General features: G+C 44.6%; 1 protein-coding gene across 1 annotated transcript in view; it reads left to right on the top strand.

Moving 5' to 3' along the window:
• Positions 1 to 2,376: 2,376 nt before the first annotated feature.
• LOC111230536 (receptor-type tyrosine-protein phosphatase U-like) overlaps positions 2,377 to 16,432 on the top strand; it is a 197,375-nt gene continuing 183,319 nt past the window's right edge. Inside the window, exon 1 of the mRNA XM_022757294.1 lies at positions 2,377 to 2,511. Within this exon, the coding sequence (XP_022613015.1) occupies positions 2,442 to 2,511 (70 nt within the window). The 5' untranslated portion in view covers positions 2,377 to 2,441. The remainder of the gene's footprint in view (positions 2,512 to 16,432) is intronic.

The following is a 16,432-nucleotide window of genomic DNA, read 5'->3' on the forward strand; positions in this document are numbered from 1 at the left end:
TGTTTACAGTCTTTTATTCTCTTTGTGATACAGAGCGATGGTGGGCTGCACACATACACACATTTCTCAGGAGGTGCATTCATGTCAGCTGTAAGGCGCTGCCTATGTCAAAACCTCACAGGCCATTCAAGCAGTATAAAAAAAGCTCCCAGGAAGTTTTTATAAACTCCTTTAGACTGTGAGTCTGGACTTCACTGAACAAAGACATCAACCCATGCAAGCTAAATTAGACTTTCCCTTCTAAGGACGTTGGGATTCGGTTAATATTTCATTAATTTGCTGTAAGATCTAAAGCCAAGACTGTGGCTGCATTAGCTAATATAAGCGAGATGACGATGTGATTTACTTTACTTTACTGAATCCTTTGTTTAATGGCTGTCATCTGATTAGTGTCATATTTTCTCTGTAGGATTTTTCATTTCATGCACTAAAAAAAAACAAAATAAAAAAAGCATCCAATCATTCATCCACTTATCCCTGATTGATACTAATAAAGTGTTGAAACAGCTTTTGGATCCTTGTGCATCCAAACTAGATGTTACATGAGCCAACACTGCTGCCATCATTGTAGTGTTTCTTTTTTTCTTGTTAGTTTTTAGATGGATTACTAACTAAACAAATTTGGCAACAGCCTTCGTCCCCCGAAGGTTCCAGGTTTTTCTCTGTGATCAATTTGTGGTAATTTGGTAAATTTGTTTGTGCGCATACACGTTTGGTACTGCATGCACTGAAGCGCATTATCAGCCTCACTGCAACACCTGTAACATCAGGTAACCTCAAGTTAAAAATTAAATATTTATTTTAGTTAATCTGCTGCTAACATGGTATAATTAATTAATATATACACAATTCACAGAGAGAAAAGAGGGGAGGGGGCCCACAGCACATTTTTGCCCCGGGGCCATTTAATGAGTTAATCCGAAGGAGCTTTTTTTTTTCCCTCCTCATATTGTTTCATTTGAAGTATTTTTCCAACTTCAAAGGGGGAAAGAATTTAGTGTCTTACAAATAAAAGAGAAACTTAAAGTAAAGTAAAGTAAACAAAAATAAGACTAGGTCAAAACGCCTCTGGTCAAATCCTGACTTTATAACCACGACGTCGTCTGACAGAATCACATAGACACATAAATGAAAGACAAAGACTGAGCCGCGATTTCAGCTGGATTTACTGTAACATGATTGATCGATCGCAGAGAAAGTTAGAAGAGACAGAATATCGTTCAGGAACAGCCGCGGGAAACCGGAGCGGCTCGGCAGACCGCCCGCAACAAGAGGTGGAGCCCTGAGCCCCCGGTCGGCATCCAAACACGGCCCAGACCTGAACCGGGTTTATACCCTGGCTGTTTGAAAAAAAAAAAGGGGGGGGGGGGGGCAGTACACATTTTTGTCCAAGGGATCCCCTGCCGGGTTAGTCCGGTCCTGCTAACGCTTGTGCATATAAACAAAAAGACAATAACATGAACTTAAACATGAGAACATGAAAGCGGAAACCAGCGCTTAACAACAAACAGAAATACAGATATGCTAAATAATTAAGAAACTAAACCCCACTGGCGAGGTCAGAGGTCAGGGTCGCCTGCAGAACGGCGCTGCTGGAGCCGGAGCGAGGACCAGCTTCGCTACAGGCGTTTCATCTGCAGCCTGAACCTGCGAGCTGTCCAGGGAAAACCTCGGCCTGATTTTGATCACATTCCCATCCAGTATGTTAAATACTGCAGACAGTCAGAGAGAACAGCTCCTCATTCATCACACTGAGGGAAAAAATAAAACACCATCCAGCATGGACACTGATTCTGTCGCCTCTGGCAGGATGTTGCTCACTAAATACCTTCAGCAGAGGTGAGTCAGAATTTAATCAGGTGGGTTTTTTTTTTTGCATAATAATGGAGAATAACAGCCAAACGGAAATTAGTGTTTGGAAGCCAAAAATGCACTTAAAGGGAACATGGAGGAAAAATGTCCCCTGCAATGTGACAGTGTGGTGACCTGTTGTGTATCTAATAATTCACTGATCCATTTTGCCTCTAGAAAACCGCAGATGCAAATGCAAAAGTGTGACGTGAGGCTGTCAGATCCACCTGCCGGCCACATGGAGGCGCCGCAGACCCGCATTCCTGCGTGCCGCTCTGCTGGCTTGACAGTGCAAAAAAAAAAAAAAAAAAAAAAAAAGTAAGGAAGCCGTTACAGGAATAAGGAGGGGGGGGGGGCTCTTTTTGAACGGTTTAGCTCGAGATCAGATGCTCCCTGTGCGGGCTGTGGAGGGAGCAGGCAGCGCTTCTGCAGGGGGATTCAGCGATGAATGGAGCTGAGCGCACAACTTCTCTCCAGTCCTGCTGCTGCCGCCGCTGCCGCTGCTGCTGCTCCTGCTGCCGCTGCTGGAGTTTCCTCTAGGATTTTTCTCCTTGTGACAACACGAGCTGGACTTTACTTCTTCTGCCAACATGTATCCGGCAGCATTGCTACTGATGCTGAGCGTCGGGATCTACGCAGACAGTATGGAGGGACCAACAGGTAAATAGAAACAGAAGGAAAGAGAAATATGTCGCAGTTTGGATTTACGCACCTGTAAAAAAAAAAAAAAAAAATCTCACAAGACAAAGTTGATGTTTTAAAGTTGTTGTTTTTTTTTGGCTTTATAGTCGTATTATACCTGCAGTCTAAACGTGTGCTGCTCTTTATGTGCTTTGCCCAACTTAAAAAAGAAAGTTGACTCTTGAGTCTGGCTGCATGCAGCGGTGCCAACTTTCTCCTTTTCGTGCATGCAGCGAAACGGTTCCAGGGGAGGCAGGAGATTTGCGGAATTGCCTCCACACTCCCGGAGTGTAATCACGGCATCATTTCATTACACGACTCGATGCTACTTGGTGAGATTTTTTCTCAGGACGTTTCCTCTCCCTGATCAGATGTGCAGAGTTACTAACAAACAGGCTTGGAAATGAGAGTGGACTGAAAGTGAATGCTCTCTCTCTCGTCTATTCTCCCTCTGTGGCTCTCTATCGCCGTCAAGTGCATTCGGCATCATGACATTCACTGTCATGTTGTCATTGTTCAGGCTTCAGTAGATGACTCCAGCCTCTTGCTGCTGCACCGTGTCGTCCTCCAGAAGGTGAACATCACATCTCAGTGATGAACTCATCCCTCATTGGATTTTTGATTTTATTTTTTATTGCTGATGTAAATGAAACGGAGTGCGAACTTGCCCGCGTGTTAATAGTATTGATGGAACATTTTGCACAGTCGTGTTTCTGAAGCAGGGTTGACTGCTTCAGTTTGCAGCAGGGAAAACTTTGGTGTTGAGCGAAATGAAGAGGAAGTGCTGCTGCTGCTGCTGCTGCTACAAAGCAATACAGTGCAGATGAATTAGTAATGTAAGCGTTGTGCCCCAAATAACAGCACTGGCAGCTGATCCAAATATTCTCTGTGTGTAGCCCATCAGTCAAAGTTTGACAGACAGTTTAAAAGTGTTTCTTCAAGGGGGGGGGGGCTGTGACTTCAAGCTGTAACACCTGAAATCCACAGAGTCTATCTGAGATAGGAGTTCAAATCCTCTCCACGTCGCCTGCAGCAGGTTTTACGTTTGAATGGCTGAAGCAGGTTTTTTGAAGATTTCCAAAGGCCACGGAACCTCGTCTTTTGAGGGATGTTGTGGAATATTGGTTCAGTAGAAAAAAAGAAAAATGCCTCTGGTCACACCCTGTCAAGTTTGTCTCAAGGAAAAGTGCCAGTTGGTTTATTCCAGGAATGCTTTGCATCTCGTGTGAGCTCCGATATAAATACCCCGGGTGTCAGTTACACAGCCACCACAAGCAGTTGTTGAACAGTCGTGCACCGAGCCACTCCCTGCTCTCCAGGATCAGATCGGTCCTGTAGGCAAGGCTTGGTGCAACAAGCCACCTGTCTCAGGAGCTGACACGGATCAACACAGAGGCCCGTCTCATCATCAGCTGGCATTACTCCACTTTATTTATTGGAAATCATTGCTGTTGTCAAGAATGGACACTGGTTGAAAATGATTTCCACACAGAAGGAATCGACAAAGACAAAACTGGTCCTAATTACTCATGTGTTGGACCTCAATGTTATTGTAGCACCGACTGAAATGTGTTGCAGTATCAATAAAGTTGGCACCAACTGGTTTAATCAGATTGGTGATAACTTATTCATGATCATTGCTAGTTTTAGACCGTTTGACCTCCACAATGTTCTGCTTTTGTTTAGACATTTCTATATTCATCAGTGTAACGTATCGTGTTGTCACTAGTAGTAGGGCTGCAACTAATTAGTCATTTCATTAGCTGTGAATTTATTGATTAATCAATTAGTCATCTGGTGTGTAACATGCCAAATGTATCATGCATGTACATTTATATCAGAAAACAATGAAAAATGCCCATCAAAATCTCTAAAGAACCTTAAAATGCCTTGTTTTGTCCGACCAACAGGGGGTATTGTTTGTCTTTTTATATTGGCACAAATTTGGTACAGATACCAAACTTTTAACCCTCCTTTTAGGAATCTAAACTTCTTTTAATTCACATTTATTTTAAATCTAAAAGACATTTCATTTCATTATAAATAAAGAACCTCATCTAAATAAACCGAGGTCTATAAAGTTAAAGAAAAGAAATAAAGTTTCTTGATTTGGAAAGTTATGTGATGAAAATGTGTGATAACAGAATAGATGAACAAGGCCAAAGTGCAGCACACACTGTCTGGGTTGCAGAGGGTTGCATCATTTGACACATGTCAGTTGCCCACAGCCAATGCTGAACACATCACATCGTAAAGACAGAGGAAGCAGTCGAGGTACAGTAGCTGAGCTTCGTCGAGCAAATCTGATAAAATGCTGCTTTTTACGAAACAAACATCCCGCCCGACTCAAACTGGAGACGTTACCACCCCCACCCCCTCACCCCCCTCCGGCCCCCCCAGTGCACTCCTCCCCCCCAAAATGCTGCTTTTGAAAGGGTTGACACATGTGGGTGCTTGGAAATAGAACCACGGTGCACCCTGAGGGAGCAGTCAACCCGTGCTGATGCATGTCGGGACGCTGCCGATCCGCAGGTTTACATTCAAAACAATAGGTGTGTTTGTTTTTGACGTGCATCAAATGTCAGCGGTGGGTGCCGCACTGAAGAATCATACCGGGCTTTCAACAACTTGTTGCTACTCCGATGCTTCAGACACATTTTTGGTTTGTACTTTAAAGGTTCTGAGGTTGTGTACACAGCTCTAGCTCTAGGTGAAAATCATCAAAGATTGTGCCTTGCCGTTTGTTGACGTCATGTGGCAGGATCTGAGGGTGTTGAAGTTTAAACATTTGCCTCTTTGCTGCCTTTTGGGGCTGCCTGCGAGTTGTGTCATGCAGCTTTAAATTCGAACGTGGGGGGGGGGGGGGGGGGGGACAGAGAGGATGCAGTGCCACCCTCACTTTGCATTTCTTCTGAATTCGAGCAAACGCTCCAGTATCAAAGGGAAGTGCCTGTGTGCGGCTGCATTTAGAGGTCTCTTACCTCAGCGTCGTACTTTCACCCACAGAGTGTGTGATTGCTGAGGTGAAACCGGGCATGTTGTTTAAGTGCTCCCAGCTCCGAGGAGTCAGTGCAAGAAGGTAATTTAATCCTGAAATGAAACCACGTGAGCAAACCCCCCACCCCCCAACCCCCCCATCACACGACACGACCCTCGGAAGGAGGTTAGCTTTAAAAGACCACTCTGAAATGGGCGCTGACGCGGGAAGGTGGGCTTTCATGGGCTGCTGGGAGTATGTACAGAGGGTCCTCGGTGTGTGTAGTGGTGTGGATTCGGCTCACTGTTAATCCTAGGAAAAATAGCCCGACACACACAGCTCTCCTGGGGCAAACGTGGAGGCTGTAAATGGAGAAAATGGGAGCATATGCTCACACAAAAAGCAATGATGAAATGTGGTTGTTCTGCAGGAAATAACACAAGATTCTTTAATAGAACAATGGCGAATTGCATAATGGCTACATGCTGTTCAAGAAAATGACTACACTCTGTAATTATAGTTCATGATAATGAGATGGCAAAGGAACAAGGTTGTTTCGACACCCGTTTTATAAAAGAAGAAAAATCACAGAAATCTATCAATATAACACAGTTCACATCGTTTACCAGACAGTTACAAGCCTTCAGAGCCGTGGGACTGAATTTCAGAGGCAACGGACTAAACAATCCAGCTTTAATTATCTGTTTGGCTGAAGAAAAATGGATGCAATTAAGCTTGAAATGGATAAAAATGACCAATTTGAAATGATAAAGTACAGCCCACATTTCACTCCTCACCTTTCTGATGCTGATTGCATTTTACAAACAAGTCTGCACGGGCCTGTTTGTCTTCTCTTTAAATGGACTATTAAATGCTCAAGCGTCAAAAAGGGTGGACAGAAGCAGCCTGACGGACTCAGACAGCGACGGCAAACCGGGGCGGCCGAGGTGGAAGTCGATAAGGCCTTTCCTCCCTCTGTGTTCCACCATGTTGATGGCTTTTGAAGTCATTTTAATGTCGTCTGCTTTTATTTGCCAGTCGTTCCGCTCGTCTCTGAGAGTTTTACTCTGGCAGGTCCGGCCGAAGCCAAACTCGTAAAGGTGTTTTCGGCAGAATTAAAGTTTTTACTTCTAATCATCAAACTGGAAGACTTCCGGCGGCCTCTGGAAGTTCTCGGGCCGGTGAATAGCTGAGAGACTTGGCGAACTTCAGCGCCTTTATATATATGGCGGCGGCATGATTACTTCTATTTATCTAAAAAATGATTTTTCCCCTTATCATTGAGGGAGGAGTCACGGCTGCAGCTGTTGTGCTACTGAAGTCAATTTTCTCCTTGGGAGTGGAGCTGGTGAAATGCGATGTCGCCTCCAACAGACTTTATTGTATCTGTCTAGGCTGAGCTCCAGCTCCTTCTGCTCCATCTGTCTTTACATCTAGTCTGTTTAAGTAGTCATCAGTTGTCAACAGTGCTGGGCAGTAACGCATTATGTGTTACAGTGATGTCAATGCTTTTTTCCCCTTAACTGCTGGAAGGGATTATAATTCGAGATGTAGTAATTTCTTTCCAGTTACTAATCCCGGTGATGCAGCATCACTTTGACATTTTAAGGGTCTTCTCGCTCGCTGTTGTACCAGCGGAGGGTTACATCAGTTATGTCTGTGTGTGTTCAGTGGAGCTGTGCTAGCTCGGCACGGGGGCCCCTTTAGTTAAAACTGTAATTACCAGCAACAAACAAGTTGGAATAAAACGTTCATGCCAGCCTCAACCTGTAAATCCAGGTTATTTTAAATATCTTGAATTTCTAACAGTGGTGATGTTTACCTCCGCTGTCAATATTCACATTAATATATTTCAATTTACCTCATTTAAAAAGCAGCTATACACAGTTTGTCACCACAGAAGAAGATAATTCAGGCTAATTAAAGGAGTTAGCATGCTAACCAGCTAGCCCGGCCCGTCTCATCACTTTCCGATAGCGACTCACTGTAGCCTCCGATCAGAGAACTTATTATAAACTCTTGTCTTTTAAACACAACGAGGGCGTGTTCAACTTACAATTTAGCTTTTCTAATGCTAGTAAGCTATGTAAGTTTTTGCTATTGCTACATCGCCAATGTTAGCAGTCTTAAAGAAACATTGCGAGTTCAGCATCAAACTTCATTCCTTTACTCACCATGAGCTTTCTCTATTTGAAGTGAGCATGCTAAAAAGCTATGGTCCATCCCCTCTCGTCACTTTCCGATAGCGAGTCACTTTAGCGTCCAATCTGCCCTGAAGTAGTAGCACTGCTCATATTATAACCTCTTGTCTTGTAAACACAATGATGGCTGAAGCACTTGGCAATCCATCACCACCTTGCTCTTGGCAAGAAAACCACGTTCGGTGGCAGAGAAAACTTGCCATTAGCGCCTTATAATGTGATGCCCTTATTAAATGATGTGACTACAAGGCTACCGCTGGGGCTAACTCTCTGAACACTTCCAAGTTGGAACAATAATTTCCTTGCTTGAATGCGATTAATAAACATTTGTCACATTTTATTTTCCTAATTACTAATTACTCAGGTAATTGTTCAGCGGGGTCCGTGTCTGGGTCTGTGTTGGTCACTCACGGTGGCAGCAGTCAGACCCTCCTCGACCATTATCGCCTCCTGCAATATGTTTATGACATTAATCCACCAGTGCTGCTGCTGCTGCTGCTGCTGCTGTTGCTGCTGCACCCACGTGCCTGTCACCGCCATGCGTTGATAATGGAGCTGACAGCGCTGCCAGAGCGCCTTGGCCTGGACCCACGAGGCGTCTTTGTGGAGGGAACCGGGACCGTTATCGCCTCTCCAGGTGTTGGAAATGTGTTGTTTTTTTTCCCCCCATCGACAACAAATCGTTATTGAACAGATGGAGGAGTGCCAGCCTGGCGCTGCCTGTCAAGCTGATCACTAAACAAGGTTTAGACAATAAAATTAATTTGCTCAGCTTTTAAACGTCCTTGTGTGTTGCAGAGTACCTGTCTTGGTATTCACTTCAGAACTGCTGGGGTTTGAACTTCTCCCTCTGACTCATTTCACTGCTTATACAGCTCAGTTTTATTTCAACAAGCTATATAATGATCTGCTGGATGAAAGAATTCATGAGATCAGTGAAATAGCTGAGGCGGATAAATCACGTGCCGCGAACGCTTCGGCTGATTGAGAATCGGCTGCTGGTGGAATTTGGATGCTGGGATTGTGCTGTCTGTTGCAGGTATGCAGGTGTGCGGTGTCTACTGCTCATTGTATGATTATAGAGTCTCAGAGACCTGCCCTGCCGAAACAAAAGCAGACTTTTCAACTGCAGAACAAACTCAGGACATCAGCTCTTCTTCTGTGCACTCCTCCCGCCTCTCTCTCTCTCTCTCTCTCTCTCTCTCTCCTTCAGCTTAAGAGCTCACTGTCTGCCGGAGATCATGTCTGAAATTGTCCGCAGAGCATTGAGAGTGTGAGGAATGATGCTCGACTTGACTAAATTTCACGTCACCAAAGTGTCTCTTAATTCCTCAAACAGCCTCAAGAAAGGAAACATCATCAGGCCAGGCAGGAGCACGTCTCTTGTCAAGTCTGAAGGAATGAACCTTGAAACACTTGAACAGTGTTGGGTAACAGCTGGTGGAGATGTGCCTCGCATTCCCCTGGGCCTTTTTGTTGTATATCCTCATACAAATCAGGATGTATACAAAACCTGCCTGATTTAGTCAGTTAAGAACACTTGTGCCGCAGTGGACGGCACAGAGAAGGAAGAGGTGCTGCTCGAAGCTGCGAACAAACTGCACATGGTCGTGCAGGAAAGATAAAAACAAGTGAGAGTCTGAGATCTCAACCTCAAAACAGTAGAAAGTACAAACATGCAGAAACACGATATAAGTATAACATCAAATTTAAGACAAAGTTAAATAAATAAACCACCCGACAAAATAAAGAATAATAGAATAAAGGCATGTTCTTGTGATATATGCCTTATGAGAAGTGTGCACTTTTTGTTTTTTCTTGTTTTTCATTAGTTTCAGGGATTTCAAATATCATTGTAACTCATTTAGATAAACTGCAGAGAGATGGGATGCGTTCCAAATTCCAGCTTAGATGTTGATATTAACATAAAACTGTATTAGTTTCTCTTTTTTTTTTTAATGGGAAGAATAATAATAAGTGTAGGTCTCTGCTGTTTACAGAAATCAACCCAGAGGAACTATTTCCTGTTCAAAAAAATGATACGATCAGCGGTTTCAATATCAGGAATATCTGTGCTTTAAACTAGTTATTATTTTCATTCTTACTTAATTATTCTGCTCATTGTTTTCTTCATTAATCGTTTGGTCTGAACTGTCGGAGAATAGAAATGACACCTAAGACAAAGAAAAGCTGAATTTTTGCCTTTTTTTATTTGAAAAATGACTTTAACCATTTAACTGATGCACATCGACGCATCTTGTACCATTTACCATCAGTACAAAACGATGCATTTTGCATTGATTTCATTTCCAAAAACAATATACTATTACATGTGGTATGTACCTGCTGCAGTCGTTGTCAAAGTGGGATCCGGGGACCCCCAGGGGTCCTTGAAGAGGTTCGTGGGGGTCCCCAGTAAAAAAAAGGGGGAATAATTTATTTTTCACTGAGTAACACGGTGACATAATGTGACTGTTTTGGTCTCGCGTTCTGTAATACAACATCTAAAAGCTCATTTAGGGGTCGTTGGAGAGCCACTGACTTCCTGTTCGCCGCTAGTCTGCGGCCTGTAGTGTTGGATCACAGATCAGATTTGGAAATGAAGGAACCAATTTAGAAGTAGAGCTGGGTATTTAACTTTGAGTACCATTTTTGGTGCTGACCAAATATTGTGCCTGTCAGTGAGAATCAAGAACCGTCAGCTACTGAAAGTTGTCTTCGAATACCTGATTAGATATGTGCTTTTTCTTCTGTCAATTTGTTTTTTATTTAGGAAAAGTTCTCGCACAGCTGCTCGTGTTTAGACATTTAAAGAAAGTTGGCACTAAAATTCAATGGTACTTATCCCTAATTAGAAGGAGCAGACAAAGCAGATTGAGGGGAAAAGAAATGGTTGTGTTGAAAGCATTCAACATCACAGACTGATGATAGATAACAGTGTGTGAAGGAGGCCTTTTCCCTTTCAAGGGTGGTTTACCCTGCGGTATTGAAATCATTGCTCTCAGCACTCGGACTTGAGCGGCTCGTAGGGAACGGCAGGTGGGACTGATGATGCGGAGTCGGTCGGTTCAGCTGCGACCGTGCGCTTGCGTTAAAGGGTGAGTTGGACACAGAGACGAGATACGCGGGAGCGTGACTGTTTCTGCGGTGATGGCCGCCTGCCCGTTTAGTCCAGCGCCGCTCTCCGTCAGATTCGGCTGCTGCTGCCATTACGTCCCAGATTTGTCACCGCCGCTGACAGCCAGCCATGAATAATCTTTATGAATATTCCTCTATCGCTCCTGCTGCCGGGACGACGACGTGTTTACGCTGCGCGGCTGAACCAATTGTCCAACCTATTCCCGGGGCCGTGAAAACCTGTGGTCGGACCTGTCACAGCCGATGACAGGTCGAGGCGAGTCGTGACGCAGGCAGCGGAGAGAGGAAACTGTTGCTTGGTTATCGCTGCAGCGTGAGACAACCGAACAGCAGATTCAGCAGGCGGGGTCAGAGTTCAGCCGCGGGATGATTTTTTGTGGCGGTGCTGTCAGCAAGTGTCACTTTAGATTGAGATGACATCTGGGGCCAAACTGCAGGAATAGCTTTCCTCTCGCTTCTTTTCCTCTCTGCAGCTTCTGGGGGGAAAATAACCGCATGATATCAAAAGCTATTTCTTTTCACATGCGCTCCTTCCTCCTCCGACTCTTTATCTCCCAGAGTTTTCCCTCTCAGGCTCACATGTTTAGTCCCCCGTGTCATTAATGTGGAAGACCACAGTGCTGATAAACTCAAGTTAGATTAACTGCCAAACTACAAACTCACTCGATACAAAAAAAAAAAAAAAAAAAAAAAGAAAGGGGGAAAGAAAATCACTGATATGGAGCGAGACCCGGGGTGTGAAGGTCCCAGGGTAGCTGTAGATATTACGCTTTAAAAAGTCGACGTTTAAAGTTATCAAACCTGTGGGCCTCCAAGGTTCCCTGTGGCACACGAGAGATATTAAAAGTTGAAGGGAAACTTGAAAGGAAAAAAAAGAAAAAATAAAGTCAAATTATTAAATAAATAAAATGACATGTCCCTCAATGGCATGAACAAGGGCACTGCAGCAGTGGCTGTTCACCCCTGTCAAGGTTAGCCGTGACCCTCCCGTGCGCAGCAGGGGAGGTTATGCAGCATGAGCAGCAACACCTGTGTGTCTGCTCTCGCTGCGGGACATCTTCATCACCACCTTCTTCACTTCCTCCTTCAGGAAGTGAGTTTGAATCGGTGCCAGTTTTTTTTTTTTTTTTTTTTTTTGTGGCTCAGTGTTGTATTTTTTGTCCCAGAGATTCGCACTTTGTAATGATCTATATGAAGTGCAGGCCGGGGGAAGGTGATGAGTGTTACTCTCCCCCCTCCATCTGTAGCTGCTCCAGATTAGGGTTGTGCCGATGGACGGCGATCGGCGGGAGTTTATTCCTTTACCAGTGTCAAGACGATATTTGTTTGTTTGATTATTATTTGTAGTATTGAATTAATATTAAATTCATGCCACACTTTCACATCGACTTCCCCCGCATGTAACACCAAAACACCCTCAGACTAGCTGACCGTCGAGGAAGCGCTGTTTGTCGTGTGTAGGTGATGAGCTGTGATTAAACAGACCGGAGGAGATCGATAACGCAGAACCCGTCACTTAGTTCCCTTCCTTAGATCTGCTGCTCTTCAGAGACGATCTCCACCACGCACCTCCGGCAAGAAACTTATAAAATGTTTATTTTACCATCCTTCTGTCATCACTCGGGCGTCCAAGTGAGAACGAGAGAGAGAGAGAGAGAGAGAGTGGCGAGCAAAACTAATGTAAAGGGGAACGTAACCCAGCAGTAGGACGATCTGACAGTGGATGAGATGCAGCTCTACTCTAGATGTCGTTTTGAGCACGTAACCCTCCACCTCGACCTCCCCCGTGCAGCAGCTGATGGCTTGGCGTGTTGTCCAAGCACACGGTCTCATCAGGGGCAAGAGGCGATATTCACTCAAGTGTTGATAGGGTCGCTCCGATCCGACCTTTCCCCTCCTCATACCGATTCAGACAGGAATACTGATCTGTCATCGGCGCTCTCTTTAACCCACAGTTAAGATCTGTATTCCTTTTTAATGTTAGTTTTAATGTTAGGGAACATGACACCAGAGTTTTGTGTAGCACTGAAAAGTTGCCAGAGAAAACACTCAAGTTTTAAGGACCTTACAAAGAAACTGTGGACTGGTCGTGTCCTGGCCGACACCTGATCTGCTAAGATCAGTATCAGGGCCACTGATCCGGTCCAGCAGAATGGATCAGTGCTGAGCAGCAGTTGTATATAAAGAGTAAAAAAAAAAAAGAAAAGAAAAGGAGAGCTTGAGAGAGAAGTTTAAATCCTGCGTTCTTTCCTCACCTCCACCCACCTACGAGAAAAGTGTGTGCGCTTGTCAGATTGTTGGTTTTGGAAAGTTACAGAAATTGTCAGCCTCCAATTCTGATGTCTGAAAAGTGTGTGTGTGTGTGTGTGTGTGTGTGGGGGGGGGGGGGGGTGTGTTCAGGCGCTGCACAGCCATCTAACAAGCACTTTGGTTGAATCATTCTGACAGCTTTACACCAAGCAGCTCCCCCTGTCATTGGGAGGAACTGTGTCAATTTGCAGCAGGACGTGTGAAGGAAGTGGACTTTTTGTTTTTGTTTTTTTTTCTTCCTGGATAAATAGGTTTCAAAGTGAAATTAATAAACACTCCTAGTGTTGGTGTTTCCTGCTGGGAATCGAACCATTAACCCTGGCAGCGTCATTGCCTTGCATCTCCATCTTGGCCCGTCTTCGCCTCCCAGCCCATCTGTCCTTCTTCTGCCTCTTTTAGAAATGAGTTGGCATGCACATTTTTTTGCTAGTTCTGTCTCTGCTTTCTTCCCCACCTTCCCTCTGACTCCTATGTTAAAGGGGTGGGGGAGGGGAGGGGTGGGATGGGGGGGGGGGCACCTTGGCAATGATTCAGACAATGGCGGCATTTTGGCAGTTATCAGAAGCAGTAGCACCTGGGCCAGCATATGCTGTGTTTGCCTTCCGAACGCCGTCTGCATCGGTAGCGAGTGTACAGGGGGTTGTGGCCCCGTGGCCCTTGAACTCAGACAGATAAACGTAAAGGGATTTACATTTCTCGAGCAACGAGCCGACAGATCGCGCCCTGCATGGGAATGAGCGAGCCGCGGCATCTTTGCGTTCGCATAGGAAACACGTCGGCCCGGCCGCCGCGGATGATTGGAATCACATGAAGTCCTCGTTCTGTTTTTCTGAGACGTGTTGCTGCCGCTGCCGGTTGTACGATGTTGGGCTTTTTATAAGCTGGCTGTTGCAGGAGGTCTTAAATCATTGATTCAGTAAGCAAGACTTGCAAGTGTAGGTGCAGCATCACAGATGGAGGTGGAGGGAAAAAAAAAGAGGCAGAGAGTAAAGTGAAGGAAGTGGGAGAAGAGAGGAGTGCGTGGAGTACAAGAGGGGGGTACGGGGATTATTGATTAAATCGGTGGGAGCTGTAGGAAAACAGCATGGAAATCAGCTGGTGGGCGGCTTTCTGTCTGCACTGCAACTGTGCGCATCACCTTTCATCTTCCCTCCGCCGTCTGATCTAGCAGGCCGGCCCGAGGTGAAAGCGACTCGGGGGAGGCGTCTCCAGATCGGCCTGCCGAAACATGTGTGTCCCTGTGCCCTCCTGGCCTACACCCCTAATCTCAGCATCAATGGAGTCTGAGCAGATGGCGCCGTGGCCCGGGTCACCAAGCCCATACACAGTAATAATAGGGCACGAGAGGATGATGAGGCTGGCCCAGACGCCGGAGGGATGACGCAGAGATGACCCGAGTAGACATTAAAAAACAGATCTACTTTGTTTGCCCTTGCATATGGCGGCAGTTGACATATGTTGTTTGTGAGTTGGTTTGAACACAGACTCCTGTATACTGACCTAGAAAAGTGATGAGAGCAGCAGAAAGCCTGCCATCAAACGGCTGCACTGGTCGGATTATTTATTTGTTTATTATTGAGTCTTTGTTTCCTCGTAGACGCTCCTCGCTGCTGTTAATGGATCATGACGCTGAAGAAAATCCTCCGCCACCGGAGGAGCTCTGGCTCTGGAATCACGCAGTTACACATAAAAATCAGCAACAGTTCAGTAATAAGTAAAACCACTTTCAAGTTCAGGGCTGAAAGCATTAGTTATGTAATAGAGGCAAGTCCCAAATTTTTTCATTTTGAAACTTGTTTGTTAATATCGCGATTCAACATCTTTCATAATATCAATAAAATAAATATAAATAAAAAAGATAAAGTCTTCCCTGCTGAGTCCAACCCTCATTTCATTGCTTACTGTAGATTGTACCTCGGCATGTGACAAATAAAACTACTGTTTAGTTCCAATCACTTATACCTGAAACATAATGTACAATAATATATATGTAAAAAAAAACACAAAATACACCTGAAACACAAAATACAAAATAAAATCACGTATTATTTAAAAAGAAAACGACGATAATAATTCTACAATAATATCTTTTATAACGATATTCGGGCTGGACTGTATCAAGATATAAAATTCAAGAAGACAAGATTTCATTAGTCGATGAACTGACTCAATAAACATCAGTCACCCTGACGCATTGAATTAAAGTTAGCTCACATTAGCTAATATTAGACTGCAGCAGTGAACCCGCTATCTGCACTCAATTAAGTAATGGTGGGTTTTACTGCTTCTGAAATTAATTATTTGTTTTATGTGCTGTTTTTTTTTCCTACAGAAGACACTCATATATAAATATATATATATAAATATATAGGTTTGCTACAAGTGCCATGTAGCATGAGTTAATATAACTTCTAAATTATTCTCATGGAGTTTGAGTTCTGAGTCACCCACAGATTTGTCCTGCAGGCAGTTCCTCCGGTCTGTTATGTTATGGTATTTATTGGGCCATAAGAGGGTAGGTAAAGCTGAGTGTTGTAAGTGTAAGAGAAATATTGTACTTATGGATAATGTGGCCTGAAGGGAACATAAAAATGTGGAGGAGACTGGGACCAAGTATCAAGCCTTTGGAAGGGGAGGGGGTGGGGGCAGGAAAATACTTAAAGTTAGAGTCAGTACAGTTTCCTGAGTCAGCTGCCAGAAGGTCAGTCTTCACTTTTACTGATGCTAATTTGCGACTTGACGTCCTGATTCTTTGCTGCTTCTATTCATATCATCACAACTAGGTAACTTTTATTCGTCTGTCGCCTAGCTGCTGCTAAAGAGCAGAGGGTGGGGTGGGAGTGGGGGGTGGTACAGCGCCCTGATGTGGGTTAGCAGAGGAGAGGAATGCATATGTAGAACAATGTATGACATGTTTGTCATTGTCACTCCTGAGGGACGGTTTGCACATGAATTGCTTCTCTGCCTGAGTCTGTGCAGCCACGCCCACACGCTTCTGAGTCCCTGACATCTCTAATTATATGCACACAAAAAGTAGGCTATGTATTGTTTTCATATCTCCACTTCATGCCCCCCCCACCACCACCACCACCACCACCACCTCCTCCTTTGCTCCCATCCCCCTACGACTCGCCAACACTGTCACCCACTTTCTGCCAGGCTGGAAGACCTGTTGTTAATTAAACCTGCCAATCATAGAGAGAGAAGGAGACAGGAAGGTGTGGTGGGGGTGGTTGTGGGGGGGGGGGGGTTTGTACTTTCCTGAAAGTGTTTT

Source organism: Seriola dumerili, unplaced genomic scaffold, assembly GCF_002260705.1.
Source record: "Seriola dumerili isolate Sdu_G_001 unplaced genomic scaffold, Sdu_1.0 BDQW01000273.1, whole genome shotgun sequence".
Classification (NCBI taxonomy): domain Eukaryota; kingdom Metazoa; phylum Chordata; class Actinopteri; order Carangiformes; family Carangidae; genus Seriola; species Seriola dumerili.